The sequence below is a fragment of the Homalodisca vitripennis genome, chromosome 3 (assembly GCF_021130785.1).
Source record: "Homalodisca vitripennis isolate AUS2020 chromosome 3, UT_GWSS_2.1, whole genome shotgun sequence".
Classification (NCBI taxonomy): domain Eukaryota; kingdom Metazoa; phylum Arthropoda; class Insecta; order Hemiptera; family Cicadellidae; genus Homalodisca; species Homalodisca vitripennis.
The window spans coordinates 90,458,070-90,480,972 of record NC_060209.1 but is presented as its reverse complement, the minus strand read 5'-3'; the positions used below and the strand labels follow the sequence as shown (position 1 = coordinate 90,480,972).

The 22,903-nt window shown below is 32.6% G+C and overlaps 1 protein-coding gene across 3 annotated transcripts in view; it reads left to right on the top strand.

Annotated features, from left to right (window-relative positions):
• LOC124357168 (four and a half LIM domains protein 2) overlaps positions 1–22,903 on the top strand; it is a 492,077-nt gene that overhangs the window by 266,857 nt on the left and 202,317 nt on the right. For all 3 annotated transcript variants that reach the window (XM_046808680.1, XM_046808678.1, XM_046808679.1), the window contains 2 exons: positions 2,974–3,204; positions 9,101–9,316. In XM_046808680.1, the coding sequence (XP_046664636.1) occupies positions 2,974–3,204; positions 9,101–9,316 (447 nt within the window). The remainder of the gene's footprint in view (positions 1–2,973; positions 3,205–9,100; positions 9,317–22,903) is intronic.

Genomic DNA, 22,903 nt, shown 5'->3' with positions numbered 1-22,903 from the left:
AAATTCCTCCGAATCAGGTTTCAACACCAATATAAAAACCTAAACTTAAACGCAAGTGAGACCAAGTAGGCAATGAGTAACATCTAATTTATGTCTACGTATATCTATAATATTATCATTGTGTTTGTAATTTAAAGAATAACATTCGTAGTGAATAATTGTAAGTGTACTTTATTAACTTGGACATTAATTGTTAATTTGACACCCGGGGTTGACTTGCGCGCAGGGGCCTCCACCAAACGGATGTATCTGTATGCTAGGTCTCGGAAATAACTTAGGAGCTTTCATCCCCATCTCAAGCTTGGGTAGAAGTAATCAATGAAAAATCTATCAATTGGGAAAAAAAGTATGTTTTATTTAAGGGTTTTAAAACCACAAATGCACGAAATATGTTGTAAACGTAAAGGTCATTCTTACGTTATGCAGGAGCTTGTTTACAAATAGTGAACAACTTATCCTCTAATTCAATTTTTTTCTAAGAAATTACACAGGAAATCTGTAGTCTATCTTTGAAGTTATTTCCTCTGATACGTTTTGTTTATTTTGACCTAAATTGTAGTCATGGATTAGTTTAGTCATTTACCTGAAGAAATCAGATTGAAGATCTCGAAACGTAGTTTATTTGATTGTATTTAATCACTGAACAATGGCAAATGTCCGGAAAACCCTGTTTCATTCGAAAACCTCTTACGAGTAGAATCACGAAATATATTTGGTAGGAACTAATTTATGTTCTGTGAAATAATAACAATCATGTTCTAGCCAATACCGAGAAGGCGGTGACATCACCAACAATGCACAGTTTGTGTTGGCTGGAGTTTCAGTCTTCCATAATTTACTTTGCCAGAGTTATTTTGGTGTTTGTTAAGTAATTATTGTGGCTGTAGTGACATTTATGGCTTTGGTGTGTGCTTAGTCCCATATGTGACTCATGCAGAGGTTCTGTTTCATTTTCATTTCTGCTGTAAACTAAATCAATAGGTACATGAAATGATATTACTTCATAATTTCAGATTGTTATGTTAGAAAAATATTTACCATGGCTACCCTGACGTTATATTGAACAGATATGAAAGCTAACCACATTGAGTACATGTGTTTCAAGTTTATTAATAATAACTTGAAAGACAAAATATTTTGCATTCTGTGATGTAAAAATCATGTTGTGGTATTTTTCATTTCCTTACTACAATAACACACAGCAGACCTGCAGAAAAATGTTTCAATGTTTCATGTTAACGTTTAAAAATTAAATTCTACCACACATTTAAAAGTTTATGTAGGCTATGTATATAAAACCATATTGAATTTTTAATTTATTTCAACATTTGTGCCACTAATTTTGAAAATACAAGTTACATTTGACAATAACATAGATGTAAGTAAACCACTGCATCATAATAACTACTAAATATTGGGAGAAATTTCTTCTGAACAATGTTGATCATAGCAGTATTTCAATGGAGAGTAAAACAATTAAAAACTCCTACATTAAAATTTAAATTGTGTGGGAAAAATCTAACCTTTCTCAAATGCTTATAAGCTTACTGTGTTTTTTCATAGCTGAGCAAATGCAATTATTTATAATTGTTTCCCAAGTATTTGCAAAATCTATACCAGTGCAGTGTATTAATAATTGCTACAGTGGTTGAGAAGACAACAATTTACATTAATACTTTAGTAATTTTTCTGCTAAAGTTTTTAATTCAAGAATTAATATATATTTTTTAGCTGTGATTATTACTAATTGGCTATGTGTTAGGGAAGCTTATCACTCAAGAGAATAAATACATTTCTAAACAAACTGAGTACAATCATATGAGATTTAACATACCACACCATTTTGATTCATAAAGTAAAAAGAAAAAAATACATCATTAAAAATTCGGTCATTTTTAAAATTTGGCAACAAGACTTGATTTTAGTGCAATCTTGGGTTACAGTATCCTCTGTAGCTCACCGGAACTTTAACTATTTTAATACTGATATGAAACCTAATGTAATGAAAATGAATGTATTCATGTGGCAATGTATCTTGAGAAAGATTTAATCTGTAGACTTAAAATTTTGCATGAAACTTCATTTTTATATAGATAAAAATTATTTATGTGGTGGTATTTTTGTATCCATTTCTTTTTTTGTATAATTGTCTCTATATCTGTCTGTAGAACATCTCGAGAATAATAAGCAAGGAGCTATAGACTTGAAAGTTTACATGCACCCACAGCAGAGCTTGTGTGGTGTACTTCTACTGGTTATATATGATGTATGGGAAGGGGAAGCAATATTTGTCAGATCTGGTGACAGGAGAATGGGTTATTTTTTTATTTTGGTACTCAACTCGTATTCATTACTAGATGTTGACTGGCCAAATGTGTGGTGTATAATGTACCAATTATTCACATAATTTGGCACAAAGTTCTCTACTTTCTTCTTGGTGCCAAATCTTTCCTAATACTTAATATAGTTATGAGCCAAACTGTTACTTTTTGCTGTTGATTTCCTTTTAGTACATATACAAAGTGTTATATAAAGCTAGATTTTTTTTCAGCATTGGATATAAAACTGTGTCTCACACAAGTACTTATATATACATATTAAAATGAATCATGAAATATATTTCTTTAACGACTTGTTTATGAAATTCAAGATTTGTATTAATTTGTACAGGTGGTTTAACATTTAATATGAAATACTTAAAATAAAAATATTCATTTTAACTAAGTTTAGAAAATGTATTTTAAAATTACGTCAATACCAATTAAAATGTTATAACTTAGTGCTACAATTCGGTTATGTGCTGTTAAAACATTATAGGGTTTCCTGAAAAAATATAGGTATTATTGAGTCTGAAGACAAAGCTGAGATAAAAACTAAGATGAGTACTTAGTGTCACAGCAGACCAAGCTAGAAACCATGTTCACACATACTGCAAGCTTGTGACACCAGCTCACTAAGACTATACTGTTACAGATAGAGCAGTATTTCCGGAATGTACCAGCAGCCAAGGTTCCCAAGTTAGGAACCGCAGGAGAGAAGTACCGAGACAAGCAGTTGGTGATACAGCTGCCCAAGCAGGACTTGGCTCTCACTTATTGCAAGCATGTGGAGCCAGCTCACTACTCGAGCTATGAGGACTTTGTCAACGCTCGCAATGAGATCGCTCTTGATATCGCCTATGCTAAGGAAGTCACTGCTACCTCGGTAAAGTATAATAGATGGTGTAAATGTGTAGAGGATGTAAAAAGAATTTCGTAATAAGTTTTTATGTAAACATCCATAATTTTTGTATAAAGCAATGTTTTTTCCATTGAATACAGGTAGACAGATAAAAAGGCAATCCGTCCGTCCATGCATTCTTTTGCTATATTCTGTCAGGTCTTTTGATACTCTGTATAAAGTTTTTCCAAGACTAAATAAATTGAGGAAATAAAATTGAATTTATCAAACTTAAATTAATGTTTATAAATCATAGTGTAGACCATTATAAGTAGGCTATATTTGATCACTTTATTTTGATTGAGTTCTTAAGTAGGTACTAGAATAGTAGGTGAACTAGAATAATCTTTATACTAGAACTAAATTAGTCAATTAGTCAGTGATTAAAACCATGTAATCTCAATTAAGCCTTTAACTGTTTGTATTTTTTTATTCTTCTTCAAAGATATGTATAGGGATTGAATGCCACAAAAGTGGTTAGGATCATGCCTAGCCAATAGAATAGAACAAGTAAAATTTCCTGGAAAATTATCGCTTACCACTTAATTAGAATATGACATTCCTCACGGATTGTTTCTTAGTCCTATATTATTTGTTATGTATGTAAATAATTGCAATTCTTTTTTAACGTTTAGGAATTTAATACAACATGCAGATAATACAAATCTTTGCTTTAGTTCAAAATCATTACACTATTTAGTACTATAGACTTAAACTCTCAGAACATATGCAATTACACTCAATGACAAATCATTCATTAGAAAACTGAAAGATTTTTTGTTCTTCAGAGCATTGCACATAGTGGATAAATTAACGGAATGTAGTATAGTATAAATAATGAAATTAAAGATTGACATTTTCAGAATTATAAAATTATTTTTATATTTCTAAGGTACATAATGTTATTTTTTTTAATATTAAGAGGTAACGCATTCGTACAAAACCACCTCTAAATTTTGATTACACAAATTTATTACTATGTACTTTACTTTTAAACTCTAACATCCTAAATCAAACAACAATCTCAGTGTGAATATAAAATTTTAAGTAATCTACTAAAATTTCATAATATACTCGTAGTATTAAAGTTTTTCAGAATGTAAACAAAATTTCTTATACCTTCATCAGAAAACATGTTATTCTATAAATCGACTGATCAGAGTTTGTTTTGTGTAGTTTCATGTGTATATTTGATTGTTTGAAAGATTACAGTATGCCTTATAAATAATTTAATAACATTTCTACGAATTCGATTATCTTTACGTATTAAAACCTGTGACGAAGATCAACTGCACTTAGGTTGAGTAAAGGGTATACTAAGATAATCAGATTGCTGGACCAAAGGTGTTTAGGTGTGAGAGTAGGATGTGTTTATCTCAGCTGTGAGTGGGCGTTTGTTGGAGTTCAGACAAACAAGCAAGCCTTTATTGGCTGTTAAACAACTGAATACCTTCTCTAGACTGATCACCTGATCAACTGAGGCTGCTAACAACCTGGTGATATCCACCATTTGGTAGACATTGCAGGAATTTTTCAGAGAAGGTATACACACTTGTTTAAACAACTGAATACCTTCTCTAGACTGATCTCCTGAGGCTGCCAACTACCTGGTGATATCCACCATTTGGTAGGCATTGCAGGAATTTTTCAGAGAAGGTAAACACACTTGTTTAAACAACTGAATATCTTCTCTAGACTGATCACCTGATCAACTGAGGCTGCTAACAACCTTGTGATATCCACCATTTGGTAGGCATTGCAGGAATTTTTCAGAGAAGGTAAACACACTTGTTTAAACAACTGAATATCTTCTCTAGACTGATTAACTGATCTAATGTGGTTGCCAACAGTACTTTTGGAAGTCTAAGGAAGGTTTATATGAAAAAAGAGAATTGAAAAAAATTTAGAATTTGAAAAAATAATGATAATATTTAGGTTTTACAAGCCAAATTTAACTAATACTTAACAACTGTTGCCACTTTTAAGCTTTCTTTGATTTTTCAGCTGTAGTTTGTCAAAGAGGTAGAAACGTTTGTTTGCATCCAAATTTTATAAAATATTAAGTGCACAGTGCTTGATCATTTGTATACCCATATAACAAAGACAAAGTTATCCTATAACTTTTATTCCAGATTGTGCTGGTGACGAAGAAAAAACTTCCAATGCATTGGAAATACCTCGTTTAAAGTTTTTTATAATATTGAAAAACTGCTATAAAACCCATCTTAATGACCAAAGCTGTGAATGTTTACATATAAGGTACTCAAAACTGGTTTTCTTCCTTAACATTAATTGTGATATGGCGTTTTTATAGTGTCAAGGAATAAAAGAGGAATAAACACTAACATGCCTCCATGAGCCATTCTTTTTCAGACTACAGTCAGAAAAAACAAGACTTCCGTAACCAAACCTGTTTTAAATGGTTATTTTGAAATATTGCATGAACTTAGCAATGATGATTTTCCCTTATATAGGGAGTAGATGTTTTAGGCTTCTCAGTCCTAAGTGTGTAAATATATTTTCTTCATCGGTACCAAAAGACACACTCAACTACGACACTGAAAATATATTGGACCGAAAGAAGAATGTGAGAGCTAGAAGTAAACCTTTTTGACAGACGTAGGTTTCTGTAGCCTTCATATGTAGTATATATTTTCTTGATCGGCACATTAGGACAAACTAAATTTTGACACCATAAATACATTAGATTGGAAGTAGATTTAAATGGCCTGAAGTGGACTTTTTTGGCTGAAGTAGATTTCTCAGTCCTACGAGTTTACATATAATTTATTTATCTGGACAACATGGAAAACTCAACTATGGCATTGGAAATACATGCAAAATTTGATATAAGAGATAGTCCGTTAACCTCTGATAGTCTTAACCATGAACACTGAAATAATAATTTACATACTTGATGTTTGCTTACTTATGTTTGAAAAATATGATAGGGCATCATCATATTACATCATAAGTGCTTTAATTAGGTAAACTACTGACTGATTTTAGAATTGCGTGCTAAGAAGCTGGAAACAGCTAGTTTCAAATAAATGTATATATTGTTTATTTTTATTAAATGTTTTCTTTATTAAGTAAAAGCTGAGTGATTACCATCTCAGCTCATTACTCATAGTATTTTACTTCCTTGCAAAAATCAACTGATCCCAGATGAAATAATGGGCTAAATGTAATAATTCTAAGCTAGGGTTTCAGATTGAGTATCATTATTATTATTGCCATTTAAGACAAAATATGTCCCCAAAATATACCAATTGTATGAAAATTATTTCCACTGATCAATGAAATATCATTTTGATCACAAACTTTAATGTGACAAGAATCACAAACAAGATGAAAATGTGCAGAAAACTTCCTATTAATTTATAGTAAATTATAATTATTATTTTAAATGTTAGAAAATTTAAAAACATAAAATGTATACAAATACAATATATGAGATATCCTACAGGTGTTTACAGGAAATTTTAAATAGGTGGTTTCGCCTATGGCAGTTTATATTGTTATTAATATCCAGTGCCAAATATTGTCATTCTATTAATTAGTTACAATCTAAAACCTCAACATTAATTTACCTAATTAAAAGAATAACAACAAAGCTATTTTCAACAATGTCATGCTTGTAACTTTAACCGCTGCCATTTTGTACAGATTTAACCGTTAGAGGTCAGATCTGTGCCATTGTGTTCTAGTTGTGACCTTTCATTTAATGTACTGTGCTCTTATTTAAGATTTTCTTCTGACTCCTTTTGGCCATCCTCTGATATGACGAAAAATAAGATATTTGTATAAAATAGTACATAATTATGTACATTATTGATGTGTACAGTTTTAGTGTTTTAACTTCAATGATTAAAAAATATAAACCTGTTTTTGTTGTCGGCTATGGTGGACATTATTGTCATAGTATTACAATTTTATACTCATGTTGGAAATTTATTAACACAATAAGGTTTTATTATAGAACCTGTACACTATACTAATAATCCACTTAACAATAATGTCATTTCCCTTTTTTTATTATGTTTTAAATTACTCACACAACTGTTCTTAAACATGTCAAAGAGAGTCATTTTTAAAAACTTCAGTAGACTGTAACAAGTAAGTTGAACAGGCAAATTGAAAAGAATAATTTGTTTTGTATGTTACTTTACGCCCAAACCTATAAGATAATTTAGTGTGTCCTAATCAAATTTTTAAGTTGTCCGTCATATTGGAAAATGGTAGCAGTACTGGTGATTCTAAATTACCGGTAATATTTCTAATTGCCACTAAGAATTAGGTGAAGCCCTCCCCATTTTAAATTTTGTCGTTTTTGAGATAGGTATTAATGGTAGCGCAATGAAAATAGACACTGAATAAATATACAAAACAAACATCGAAATGTTATAGATCCATAACTTATTAAATAAAGTGTCTTAACTAACAGCATTAGTCATTAATTAAAGAGCAATGATATTACGGTACTACCTCACAGTAACAAATGCATAGTATATGATAAGAGAAGCAAAAGAATAGTGATAAGCAGAAGCAATAAACACAAGCCCCAAGGTCAGTCTGTCTTCTTACTGTGAGAGTGAATGCTCCAATTTCTGTAGAGGTGAGTGTTTTTGTTGTTGCTACAGCCAAATCTTTTATATAAATTCATTTATGTAATAAAGATTACAACAAATGTGTTCTGTATAACTCTGGTGTATTGCTATTAAAAGTATATATTAAATTTGTACTATCCAACTGATGAACATGAACACATTAACATGTTATATAAGTTCTTACATAAATTTCCGATGGAATAGTATGTTGTTCTATAATTCAGCTATTTGAAGATTGGGATTTGAAAAAGTTTGTTTTGTGGATACTATGTACTAGAATCATCTTTTATTACTTTTGTAAAGATATACATAGTAAAAGATAGAAAGTAAGTGCTAAAAGCTTTAGCTTCCAGCATCACTCGTGGGGCTGGAAAAATGTCACTTCTGTCTGTCTGTCCACACACAATGTCTCTAAAACAAACTGACCTATAGATTTGAAATTATACAGGAGCATCATTTCTATATGAGGAACACTGAGTCCAACTATAGTGCTTGTCACTCAATGAGATTTGGCTGAGCGTTAGTGAAAATGTTCACATTGGTCTTATAGGTAACCATGATGGCAACGAGTAAATATCAGGATAAATAAATTTGTAAACAAACTCAATACATTCCTAACATATTTAAAAATGTGACATATAAACACATGTAGCCTAACTATACCATCATATCCAACATAATTTTATGATGACTTAGAGGTCGGTGACATGATTTGATTTCAGAGCACTCTTGTATTGTATTATCCTCTCTGGCTCACCGTAACGTTTATTATTTTATTATTGCTATGAAACTTAATTTAATGAACAAACATTTTACTCTATCGTGTGGCAAGGTATCTTAAGAAATATTTCATGCGTAGATATAAAATTTTGCAAAACTTCGTTTCTACATAGACATGAATGTGTTCTATGATAGTGCATGTGAAACCATGGAATTTAGCTGAGTGTAATTTTTGTGTCAATGTCTTTTCTGTATAATTATTTGTATATCTATCTTGGCCATAGGACATCATGAGAATTAAATGAGTTATAGATTAGAAATTGTATAGCTACCTCAGTAAAACCTGTTACACAACACATTGTGGGCCATACTCCTATCTTAATTAAGTAAGCTGAATGCACATCCAGTTGAATGAGTGGAAATCCAAAAGATATTCATTCGAAAAGTTAATGCTGTGCATATTTTGCTCAGCATTATTTATTAATCTTAAGAAAGAAGCCAATTGACTATATTTTCTGTATCAACATTTTAAACGTGACCCTGTAATGCAGGTGTGTACCAAATGCAAGGAGGCCATAAACACGGATGACATCGCCATCCTCGCACCCAAGCTCGGAGACCAGAAACTGTGGCACCCTGGCTGCTTCGTCTGCTCCTGCTGTGACCAGCTGTTGGTAGACCTGACTTATTGCGTGCACTACGACCAGCTGTACTGTGAACGCCACTACGCTGAGCAGCTTAAACCTCGCTGCACTGCTTGTGATGAGGTAAAAATTTATCAATGATTCCTCCAACAGTTGACTTGAACCCGATTATTTGTACTGCTGGTCTGAAGACTTTGCTTTGTTGGTTAAACTGTGAACCCAGGAAGTAAAGGAGTGTAATCTGTAGCATGAATGGAAGACATACTCAAATAGGCGGATGTCCTGTTAGCACACCAAATACTATTCGTATAGATCCTCTTTGCTTAGATCTAAGAGCCAAGTCCATCCTTTAGTATAAGGAGAGATAAACGTTTTTGATTGCCTGAGCCCTGAGGCCTTTCTTCATGTCTCGGGTGTAACCCTCTTTCCCAGGAGCTTTAGTGTGGGAGAAGGCTACTCCACAATCTGGCTCTGACTGTACCAACAGGCATGTCTATCTCTAACCTTTTTGAGTAAGAACTAAAAACTCTTTATTTTAAATTTAAAAATTAAAACAAATTCATTATTATTGCTGTAGATTATAATTATTACTATATATTGGCTAGCATAACTATGCCACTTGATATTCTTGTGAAAAAGGAGCATTTTGATGTAATTCTTTCAAATCAATATTGAACCATTTCAAAATGGTGGATCAAAACATACAAAGTTTTAGGGATCAAAAATATCCCTCATTTATAAATTTCTACAGCACAAATAAAGTAAAAAATGTTGCAAATAGTCAAAGTCTTTGTTAGCAAAGCCCAACAATGAATAGAAAGCATTACTAACATAGAGTTCTTGAAGGATAAAATATTTTATAATTCAATATCTTGTCATTTTCTCTTATAAAATGCTTACAAGATACAAATACTTCTATGATAAATTGGATTTTGGAGTGTGATTGATTTCCCATGCACACCCTTGGGTATGCCGCTGCATTTTACTTTCCTGTGTTTGTGTCTTAATGAGAGATCTCAACAGATCTTTTTCCTTATTGAAATTCTTAAATTATTTGAATAAATGAATTATATACCCATTATGTTATTAAGTACTGGGTTAGCAATACTGAAGAATGATCACAAGCACCTTATCAAGTGTATGACATCCAGGTGTCATAACTATAATCACAGAACACTGTGTAACCTTTTACATTGCATAATTTACATTTTAAAACAGACAGAGATATAACATTTAATTTTTTTAAACATAAGATTTAACTCTGTTGTGTACAAAAAAAAATAGTAAAAGAGCCACAAAACATGTAATTAATTTGGGTGCCTTCAGTTGATTCACATGCAAAAGCTCTACATGTTAGCAAAGCTCCTTGCCTCGTAGGAAATTAAGGCACTGATTTAATTTCATAAAATAATTAATTATTAATCCTTCCATAGTTGCAGTTTTACTAAATTTAACATATTTAATATAAAAAGATGTTCCATAACTATACTTATCAATCAATTACAATATAGAAAGCTTATTTATGAAAATAGCTGTGATCAAGTAAATATTTTTTGAAATAACGTTACTAAATAATATATTTCACAAATTTTAACAATCTGATGCAGAGGTCAATGGGATACGCACTTTACCTGATTAAATATTCAATATTTTCTAAGTCTTGTAAAAAAATAATTTGGAAAAAAGTCAGTGAGAATGAAATATAGTTGTATTTGGCAAAAGGCATTGTGAGTCTGTAAGATTTAAGAATCAACTAAACAGATTGACTGTAGAGAGAAACAGCATATGATGTTATCCAGGTACTTCACTGTTGTTGCATCATGTGATGTTCTATAATAGAACAAATATACACGTATTATAATCATCTGATCTATTCTGAACTTGAGTCTGTGCATGTGCAACATATTCAAATATACATAGAAAAATTATGATCGGCATCTCGTGGAAGAACGTCACAAAACAGATTTTCTTCGAAGAATGTTTTTATTTAGAACATGCTGTTTAGTATTATTCAACCTTGAAGTCTCAAATTAAAATACTTTCAAACAAATGAAACTCATATCAGAAGTGACGCTAGGAAATTATTTCAAGGTGATAGCTCCAAAGGTATTAAGAACATATGTATACTAAGAATAATAAACATTCAAAAATATTAATGATATACTATAACATGTTTTTGAACATAATGTAAATACTCATAAGGTAAAACAGAATTTTGGAAAGATTGATTCATGAACTGACTCACTCACTTGTTGATCTAGAACAGAGATCTCTTATTTCTAAACCAAAGCAAATGTTACTTCGGATATGAAAATGGTTTTACAATTTGGTATCAAAGGTCTTCCTCCATGTCTCCAAGATTTAAATGGAAAGTGTTATAGAGTTCTCAAAATCCAAATATTTACTAGAACTGTATTGTATATTTTTACCTTTTAAAATAATTCTTACTATAGCTACCAAAATCCTACAAACTAAAAAGTCCATAGAATTTTGTTTAAATATTTATGATACCATATAGGTGCTTAGTAAGAAATTCTTTTTGGCCTATAACTTCAAAAACTCAACTTTGAATTGTCAATAAACATTACTGAAATATTACAATATTACCAAATATCACATGTTGCAATAATTTAGTTTACAAAAAGTGGTCACTTCAAATTTATGTTTTCTTTCATTTTGAAGGCTCCATCCCACTGGCCCTAATTGGTCCTCAATGTGATAAAGAGTGTATCTCAAAAGAGGAGTGTTTGTTCTTTCAAAACTTTGTAGTTAACAAGGGTTTCCTATCAAAACTTTTCTCTTGTCCATCCTGAAAATGTATATTACATTGAGATAATAATGCTTGAGAGGTTTGTTTGTGTGTCCATAATTCTACCTCAGAAAAGATGAGTTTTATTCCACAAACTTCTTCTTTACTTGTGGTTCCTGTAATATACAGATCATTTTTAGCAGTGATCTTCACACAACCAATATGAGGTCCACACTCTATAATATATCAATTTAAATTGATTTATAAAAATTTAACTTTTTCATATAAAGTTTTGGAATATTTTAAAGAAGTTTTTTTTTCAAATTTAAACTATATTTTGAAGTTAAACAGAGAAATAAATAAAACTTTCATATGTTTGTAAGACATTAATATGTCATATTGGGAGGGTACTGCTTGTTTATTCTTTATTGGTTCATTAAATGTTCAATTCAATTTTTCAATTCAAAACCTTATTTATTTCCAAATAAAGAAATTACAGTTCCATAATAGAGTAATATATACTATAGTAATTTTCAAGTATGATTAAAACATTAACATTACTTAAAATATAGGAAAAGTACCCACATAGGCAAGCCTGTGCGTGGGCACGAGTCGTTAAAATAGATAGGTCGACCCACATTGCCGATAAGTTTTAATCATATATAACTCAGATATGTAGCACACTTAAACACACTCACGTACATACATAAATACGTAAAACCTAGCTCCCATTTATAATAGAGCTAAAAAAAGTATGTAAGGTAACGGGGCATAGGCTAGTAACAGACATGAGCTTGAAGTAAAAGAAAAAGAAAATCCTATCTGTAATTGGATGCAATAACGTTCTCCGTTGCCTCCCCTCCCAAATTCCGTGAGCCAATTAACCAGTAGCTTCTTAAATATTCCAATTTTTATATTATAAAAAATCAGTTAATGGTCTCGGTAAATTTTCTAATCAAAAATTTGCATTATATAATGAGAATTAGTTAATGTAAAGCTTTTTTTAGTTAATCTATCTGTTAAAATATTTACTGAAACAGAAATCCTTGTTCCGTACCTATGGTTAGTTCGTCTAAAAATTGTGTTATTGTTTTTATACATATACAAAACCAATGTTTTTACATATAGCTGCCTGACCCCCAAAACTCCCATATCATTAAAAAGTGCAGATGATGCATAACGGTTACCTTTAACACAGGGCAGTCTTAAGAATGGCTCTTTGGACAACATTTATAGGTTCTAATACTGATTTATAGGCACCACCCCAAGCTATAATACCAACCAATAACATTGATTGACAATAAGCAAAATAAGCAAGTTTCAATTCATTAAAATTTAAAATTTCACGTAGCTGCCTAAATACAAAAAATAAATTTTCTTAATTTGTTTTTCATGTAATCTATGTGCTCTGCCCAACGCATCCGTTTGTCAAACATAATTCCTAGATATTTATATGAATCGACACTGCTTATAGTGTCACAACCGCATGTTTCACTCGTGAAATTGCCACAGGAATGAAGTTTTAGACTATTTTCATTAAAATCATTATTAGTTCGTAATGAAATTGGCAAAGAATTTCGTTTTGGAAACATTTAAAGATAATAAGTTTTGATCAAACCATATTTTTACTATGGGTAAGCCACGTAATGTCTTAGTTTTGACTTCTCCCCAATTCTTTCCTTCGTATAGTATTGCGGAATCATCTGCAAAGAGAAAACAACTCACCCTCCACATACAGATTGGCAAGATTGTTAATATAGATCAGGAAAAAGAATGGGACCAAGTGTACTTCCCTGGATGACTCCGTAGTCTACTTGCTGTTCACTACTCTTTGCTCCACAGATCGATACATATTGCTTCCTGTCCGACAGGTAGCTCTCAAACCATAAGTATGTGCTACCTCGGCATCCTATACAATGTAACTTTTGTAAGAGCTTACTCCGTGAAATGGAGTCAGATGCTTTAGCCAAATCTAAAAATACAATGAGGCAACGCCTATTCGAACTAAATAGCATCGTTAATTCCTTTAGTCAGCATGTTACAACGCATCAGTTATGTTTTTATCTCTTCTAAATCCATACTGACATGAGGTTAAAATATTATTGTTTTTTAAATACTTAACTAATTGATTTTTAATTATTTTCTCGAGTACTTTAGAAAAAAAAACGCTTTAATAATGATATTGGACGGTAATTACTTTTGGTACGGAAATCATTATTTTTGTAGAGTGGAATAACTTTTGCCAATTTAAAAACAGATGGAAATTTGCCTGAAATAATGCTCAAATTAAAGATATGCAATAATGGTTTCAAAAAAAAATTCAATGTTATTTTTTGAGAAGGGAGGCTGATACACCATCACACCCAGGCGCGGGACAGTCCACGTAAGTTGTTAACCTGTTCAATAATGTCAGTCTCAGTTACAGTGCTTAAAGTGTAAAAGTGGAGTCGGTAGAGTAATCCCTGTCACATAACACTGGTGGGCCGCTTGAGTCGATTGCAGTTGCCAAGTTACATCCTACTGTTGAAAAATAGTTATTGAAGTCGTCGACTATGTCCACATAGTCACAGTGAGTAATGTTACTGTCCGTCCCCTGCATATATTTCCCTATTGGGAAGAATCTTTATTTTTATTTCTTCCTGACAGTTCATTAACTGTCTTCCAAAAATAAAACGTTGATTATTCCCACACTGATTTATTTTTTCTCTATAGTAAATCACCTAGTCTCTTTTAAGCAGTTATTTAAGGAATTTTGATAGCGTTTAAAAAAAAGTTAATAAGTTCTGTGTTAAAAGGTTGTTTCTTAACCAATTTGCTTAGCTTGTCCCTTTTTTCTAATTGACCTAATTAAACCAGGCGTGATCCAAGGTTTTTAACTTAGTGAGACGAGAAACCACCCATAATTTGATTTATTTGCCTTGCGCGTAATTTCGTCAACTATATTTTTAAAATTGTTTGCACTAGTTTCAATATCATTTGATAAAATGATCGAATTCCAGCTTTCATTTCTTCACATATTCCAAAAAAATACTTGTATCTATATAGCTATTATTTGTCTGTTGCACCCTAACTCCTGAAGCACTGAACTGTATCTCCAGCGCAGTGCTGTAGTGATCCGTAATGCCTCGTGTGTGAGACAGCTGTTCGAACGTTATGGAAATTATCATGATTAACAAATATATGGTCAATACACGAGCCACTGCCCCCGTCACCCGTCACACGCGTGTGGGTTATATTTATACAACTCACAAAACCAGTTTCTGTCAAAATGTTAAGGTAACGCTCTGCATACATATCAGTGTTCAGTAAGTTTAAATTTATGTCACCTAAAAAGATATACGTTTTATTCTTTGTTGTACTACTATAATACCGTTCCAGTTGTTAATAAATAGGTCAGTGTCACTGTCATGTGTTCTGTATAAAGCAGTTAAGTTACATCTCCTACCATAAAAAAACAAAATCAAACGTAAGCCCATAAAACATCACCCATTGCTACCTCAGCGGACACGACAGATAAGGACCTCTTCACATAGACAAGAGTACCATCGTTACGATTTCTTTTTCTTGTAATCTTCACTACCCTCATAACCGTCGAGATGCGACACGATCATGTCGTCACCAACCCAGGCCTCGGTTTTAAAACGATAATTCTCAATATCTCTGTTGAGTGATTCCAAATAAACCAATTAAACTATCAATATTTTTTGAATAACTTCTTATATTCAAATGGAAAATTTTTAAATTTACGTTATTTAAATTATTAGAAAAAAAATATTTAAAAATCAAAACTATTTTCAAACTCTAGACATTCAACAGTACTAGAAATATCCAAGTCATTAGGTGACTCCATTTATTTAGTAGCCTCCCACCGATCCGCTATGTTTTTGCGACCTATATTTTTTCCGAACTCATAATTATCAATTTAGAAACTACTTAGAAATGGAATATACATTAAACTAGAAAATAATACAATAACACTCATTATAAACTTCTATACAGTTGTATAAGTATAAGTGCTGCCTAATAAGTGCACTATACACAGAATAATTTATACTGATATAAACAAACAGTAAACATGTTGGTATAAGTTTTGACAGAACAACACAAATTTCTTTTTTAATGTTGAAGTTGATTTTATATTTAAATTTTAATGGCAACTGCAGGAAGAAATATGATCCACAATCAAATTGGTAAACAATATTAACCCTCAAAGGCACTTTCTTCTTAGATTAGGATGTTATTCCTTAAAGCTGCTGATGCAGCTCAGATAACTCAGATAGACTTAGTGTGGAATCTGGATTTGAGTATAGTGTGTAAAAATGCCAATGAGCTGTTCTACTTCCTTCCAGGACGTATTCATCAATTCTACATAGATACATACATTACAATGTTAAACAAACTTATTAGTTATTTTTTTAACATCTATTCATTCTTGTATAGTAGTTGATTAAAAGAGGAAATATGGAAATATTGTGCTATATCAAGAATTGTGCTTTATCAGTAGAAGCTCACAGGCACTTTGTATTTAATACAATGTATTTAATTATTTGTGTTTAATACAAATTTTGGATGCAGTGTTCTTTGCTGACATCATCTTTAGATCTGTTGTAGTTTTACTCTTTTATCAGTCATACACACTCTTTAATGATTAGCAACATATCAATGACTTCATTCAAAAATTCAATTAAGTTTATTTTGAGTGAACCATAATAAGTATATTATAAACTTGAGAAATAAACAATAAAATATGGTTCTCTATTGTAACAATTTCTGAGGCATGGTGGTGTCGCTTAACCACTTCATGCATTTTGACATGATATTACGTTTTCCAGCGTTTTGTAAAAGTTTACTAATGATGTAATACTACACACTGTTAAATTGTTCCTATTTTATTTTGTTGTCTGCCGTAATATTGTTCAAGAAGCATTTCTGTGACATCCGCATGTGGCACAAGTAATTCTAGCATTTTAAACTAAATATCAGCACATCCTCGGTCCTTTGTTATGAGTGTTTGCAGTTTGGTGTGTTTGCTATAGTCGTACAGTGTAGACAGCAACCAAATGTTGCTGCATGTCACCCGTCCTGGAGATTGTACCATGGAAATATCAAAAACATAAATAGATAATTGGTTTCATTTGCATGATGATTAACCAAGCATTGATAATGAAAATAGCTTAGTGGATAATACATAATAAAAATAAAATAATAAAAACTTGAAAAGACCTTAGGAACAACTTTTTTAATACAAAAGTAAATATCTAAACTCTACAAAACTATCTCTGTAAAAAAATCAGCAAAACAACGTAGTTTGAGAGAAAAAAATAAAACTGTTAATGGGTTACTGCTGCAGCGGTCACTTTGCTGGACCTTTTGCTATTTATGTTACTACATTGTGATCATTTAGAAATTATTGTGCTACCTAATATCTTGGCTGTGTCCCAGTGATCTTTACTTTATAATGTTCTAAGCTCAATATATTAAAACAAATAACATGCAATTTAAAAAATTTTTTTGCTAAGTTGAGTTGAGTATAAATCGGACTTGTCTGATACTCGCACACTAAAGATGATGTCTACACTGACAGAAATGTCCCGTTTTGCCTTATACTGCATGTCCTTGTGTGCCACTGGGATAAGACAAGAGTTTCAGCACATTAAAGTAGCCTACTTGTGGACAGATTCAGAAAGTAACTCTTTTATTTACCTTGTCTGCAATGTTAAAATGGCAAAAACCGCCTCTAATGTCAATTCTATATTTTTGAGGTCATTGTTCTATTTACTCCCAAGGCAATGAAGGCATGTTATTCTTTTTAGTACTGTAATGTTATTATTGAACTTATCAGTTCTACTTTGGACAACCACACCAAAACTGTTGCACTGTTACCATAGGTTTGACTATGCCCTGGTGTAGCTAGAAGATAAGTTCTGGTTTGAGGCACTATGTTCTTGGAAAAATCCTTGTGCAGGCCCCAAGTGGTTTTAACAACAAAGACCATGTTGATTCCAGTTTTCTGATCTAACTCTATTTAACTTAAAATATATTTAATGCTAATTCCAATTATCACTACAGGCTTCTCTATACGAAGCTTCTTCTACTAGTAAATAGAATTACTAGAGTTTGATCAAACTTTATGGTAGGCCCTTCTCTTTTATACCAGTCAACAATGAATATGAGTCAATTTTCTTGTCTCCTTTTTGCTAATGTTTTGTTTTGTGATGTAATTCTGAACACAAGGTTGTTTGTAATTGCTTACAAAGTTATATCTTCGTGTTTAACTGCAATCAGAAGATTATTTATCTGCAATTCCTCAGTAGAGACAAAAGCTTCCATCTCTCTACGGAGAACTTCTTTGGATTGCTTCTGTAATTTATATATCATTCAATTTTGATTGCATATATATATATATATATATATATATATATATATATATATATATATATATATATATATATATTATGCAGCATAAATATCAACCAAAGGATTAAGCCTTGTTAAAGGCCTTGCCTTCACATACCCCTTTCTATGGAAGAAAAGTTTATATTATTAAAACCTGTTCATAAAATATTCCCACACTTCCAATTACAGTATGCAGAAAAATTGCTGTTTATTTTCTGACTTTGTGTATTGTGTAATTTTAGTGCATGCTGATCAATACTGGTTATGTGCAATGAGTATTGTACTTTCACTGTTTGAAATAAACTAGATTGAACTTGAGAGCTTCATCCCTCGACTACCTATTTAGAGTTTTTTTCTATTATTGTAATAGAAAAGAAGTATATACAAAGTTCTGTAGGATTTGCCTCTATTTCCCTTCTTCTGAAAGAATTTTTCTAATTTTTTTCTACTTAAAGCTACGCTACACGAGTTTTGGATACCTATAATCTAAGTAAAAGCTCATTCTCTTATTCACAGTTAGATGAGCAGATATATCTATTCCTCTTTGCTGTGACACAGAAAATCCTATTTGCTCCTAAGGCCTAAAGTGGTTTAAGGCACTTATAGTTCATTCAAATCTGTTTTCCTGGTTGTGTTCTGACAATGTTTGGTATACATAATTATGTCAGAATCACCAGATAAGTGGGTCTCCAATTGAGAGTTGTTCCATTTTCATTTCATATTGAGAATTATTGATAAGAAGCTCTCTCTTTTCAATGATCCTGCTGCTTTACGTTTAACCTTTCTGTAGCTTATTTTGATCATTAATGCTTCTGGAAGACTCTTTAGGTTTTGATTGAACTTTCTTCATGTTTGTATATTTGAACTTATTAAAGCTCCTTGTATTTTCTAAAATGTTTTCTATACTCTTTCCTTTTAGTAATTCTCTTAGGATGTCCTCTTGCATATCATTACAAATAGAATAACCAGCATTCTAGCACAGTACTACACCATTATGACAACTGTTTTAATATTTATGTAACCTATCATACTGCTTACAAAATATGATCAAAGATCTTTTCTTTACAACTGTGATCATTGTAGACTGCACATCAGTGGTGACAAGTGGCAACTGCAGGACTGTCGATATCACTCTAGGCCCTGTGCACTGTATGTCATCGGCATGTATAAATTTAGCAGGATTCTGAAATTTCTGTGGTAATTGCTAATGTGTAGGGGGTTGTAGAGCTAGTAGAGGCATTGTTTTGATGATCGCTCATCAAATGAATATGTAAATATTTCTCTATAACGTTTTCATAAAATCTGCAATGTATAAGTACAAGTGTTGGGTAAATTAATTTTAGTAGTAATTAACACGTTCGCTACCGATATGTTAAATAAAAAACATATATATAGACCAGCTGTCCCATATATGCGCCGTACGGTTTTTACTCCTGGACCAGCGTCCCACATATGAGCCGCTCGGGCCCGCTGATTACAGACCGACGGCGCATATTTGGGACAGTGTTCTATTGTTACTAATAATATCCTGACAAATCACTGGTCTATTTTTAACGGTTTAATATTTTCGTATCGGTCTCTGGGGGTGTGTCTGGCGCAAATATGGGACGGTTGGTCTCTGGATAAGTCAAAGTCAATGACCTGTATTTACGGTATATATATTTCACTGGTCTCAACAGTATTAGTTTGTGAAATGCTCGTCCGGGCCGCGCCACTGCAGCAGAGCACGTGGTTCACTAAGTTTGAGGTTATGTTCAGTGAATGAGGTTACGTTCTGTGAGTAAGTTTACGTACTGTATAAGCTTCTATCTGATTTTTTATGAACATGGAGCCAAATAGAAAAACGAAGGCGTGTGTGTACCAACAGTGAGATTGACCGTGAGTTAATTGATAGTGACAGTGACACTGAAATAAGTTCTTTATTTTCATCAGATGGTAACAGTGAGTTACATTCCAACCTCTAACAGTAGTGATGATTCTAGTAGTGAAGTAGACCGCAATGAAGTTGTTACTGAAGTAGAGGCACATGAATATGTGCAGAATCAAAATAATTTTTACCGATGATGTTAATGTACAGTTCGTTGCCAATGAAGTCCACAATGATCATATCAGTATTAATGGTTGTTGGACTGACACGAACAAAGTCCCACTAATTCATGATTTTGTGGGTGAAGAAAAAGTGAATATACAAACAACTGATCCAGTTGAAGTGTTTGGCAATATTTTTGACACCGCCCTGTTAGAAAAAAATTGTCACATGGACAAACACCAGAGCTGGAATCATGCGAGGGACACCTCTTTCCAAACATGCTCATCTAAACTTTTGGGAAAATGTTTCTGTTGAAGAATTGAAAAAATTTTTAGGTTTGTGTATGTTGATGGGTAATGTAAACCTTCCATCTATAAAACACTATTGGTCCAAGGACGGCTTATATGAGCATCCTATCTTTGGCCGGACCATGTCCCGCAATCGTTTTGAATGTATTTTAAGATGTTTGTGTTTTTATGATCCAAACATAGACTCCACAGACAATAGGATGCATAAAATTGAGAATGTCCTCAATGATATCTTAGCAAACTCTGTTAGGGTTTACAGCCCTGGGAAGTCACTTTCTCTAGATGAGGCTATGGTCCTCTTCAGAGGCCGACTGTCGTTTTCGGCAGTATATAAAAAAACAAATCACACAAGTACGGTATAAAACTGTACGAACTGACAACATCTGATGGATTCATTTTAAATATCATCATCTACTTAGGAAAGGGGACACTTATTGACAAAGAAAAGGGCCACGCCTTTGAAGTTGTGAGAAAAGTTAATGCAGAACTACCTCGGCAAAGGCCACATAATCTTTCTCGACAATTTCTACAACAGCGTGGACCTGGCCGAGTACCTCATGACCAACCAGACTAACATGTGTGGTACTATACAGTCAAATAGAGTTGGGAATCCGCAAGTTGTGGTGCAAAACAAAACTGAAAAAGGGGGGAGTGTGGTGAGCCGTCAAAGAGGTGACGTTACCGTCATGAAAATGGCGAGAGATAAAAGAAATGTTTTGACTATTTCAACTTCAAATGGCCCCGAGATGGAGGAAACAAGAACAAAAAGGGGAGAAGTGATCCAAGAAGCCCAGCATGGTTGTTCGCTACAACAAGGGTATGAGTGGGATTGATCGCAGTGATCAAATGATCTCTTATTATTCCACTCCTAGAAAGTCTCTTCGGTGGTACATAAAAATATTTTTCCACCTGCTAGATGTATCACTGTGGAACAGCACATTTATTTTTTCCAAATTGACAACGAAGAAACCTATCTGAATTTCAGAGACATTATTATAAAACAATACATTCATGTAGAACCCATTCCACGGAAACCTCGCCCCATCCGCTCTTCCACAGACGACTCATGCTCCTGTCAAGCTGGAAAAGCGACTGAGGTGCCATGTCTGCCGAGAAGCACACAATACAAGGAAGCAAACCTTTTATGCCTGCTCTATTTGCAAGGACTCTAAAGACAAACCATTTGGCCTTTGCATGCCAACTTGTTTCAATCTATGGCATGAGAAGTAGGCCCAAAACATCCAATTTTATCTCAAGTACACTTTTGTTTGAATTTATTTGTAATCTTTGTAATGTAAAAAGTTTGAATTTATATGTCTTATAAAATATGTAAAATAAACTTGTTCATGGAATAGGTGTGTTTTTTTTGTTAAAAATTATCCTTGAATCTAAAGTATTTCAACAAATAAATAGTGGCTCATATTTGGGACACTCGGTCTATGATACCATTTTTGATGCTATAGGACCGACCGGCTCATATATGCGCCGTAATAAAATAATGCTAAAAACCGCAAAAACAGAAATATACATCAAATATATATATAATTAGGGTTATTACAAAGTATAATAACCTATTTAAACAAAATCTTACCATCGGTCTGTGATGAAGGGCACACCAATATTAACTTGGTCTGTGTGTAAAGATCGTATTTCTGACGTCGGTCTCTCGTAATAACCCGGCCGGCGCATATATGCGCGTCCGCTCGGTAGCGAACGTGTTAATCAGTGGTACAATGTTTATATGACACTGTAATTTAAGTAGCCAGCCGAAGGATAACTACTATTGATGTGTATAAAAGCTTATTTAAATTCTAGAATTGATACTAGAAGAGCCTGCATTTTCGGCTTTATATTAAGCAGTGTTTTCAAAGATTCATTTTAATACATTTTATCGCTTTCTTTGAACTATTATTTAGTTTAGATAGTTCTGAATTTTCTTCCCACGATTTGCTATCCTCCCCAAAATATGCCTTCCTGTGCTATAGCCCTTTAAGCCCATATGTAAAGTCAGCCCTGTGTAATCATCAGATACATTAGGGGCAGTATATTATGGTTTGTGCTTCTGGTAACTGTTACTCTCAACTATATTGTAAGTAAGTTATAAGAGATGGAAGATTTTATAAAATAGGAAGACTGGAAATAAATAAGATCTTACAAAAAACTCTCTCATCAATGTTGGCTTGAACTTTTATATTGAGAAGTAATAATATTTACTTTACACTGATAGC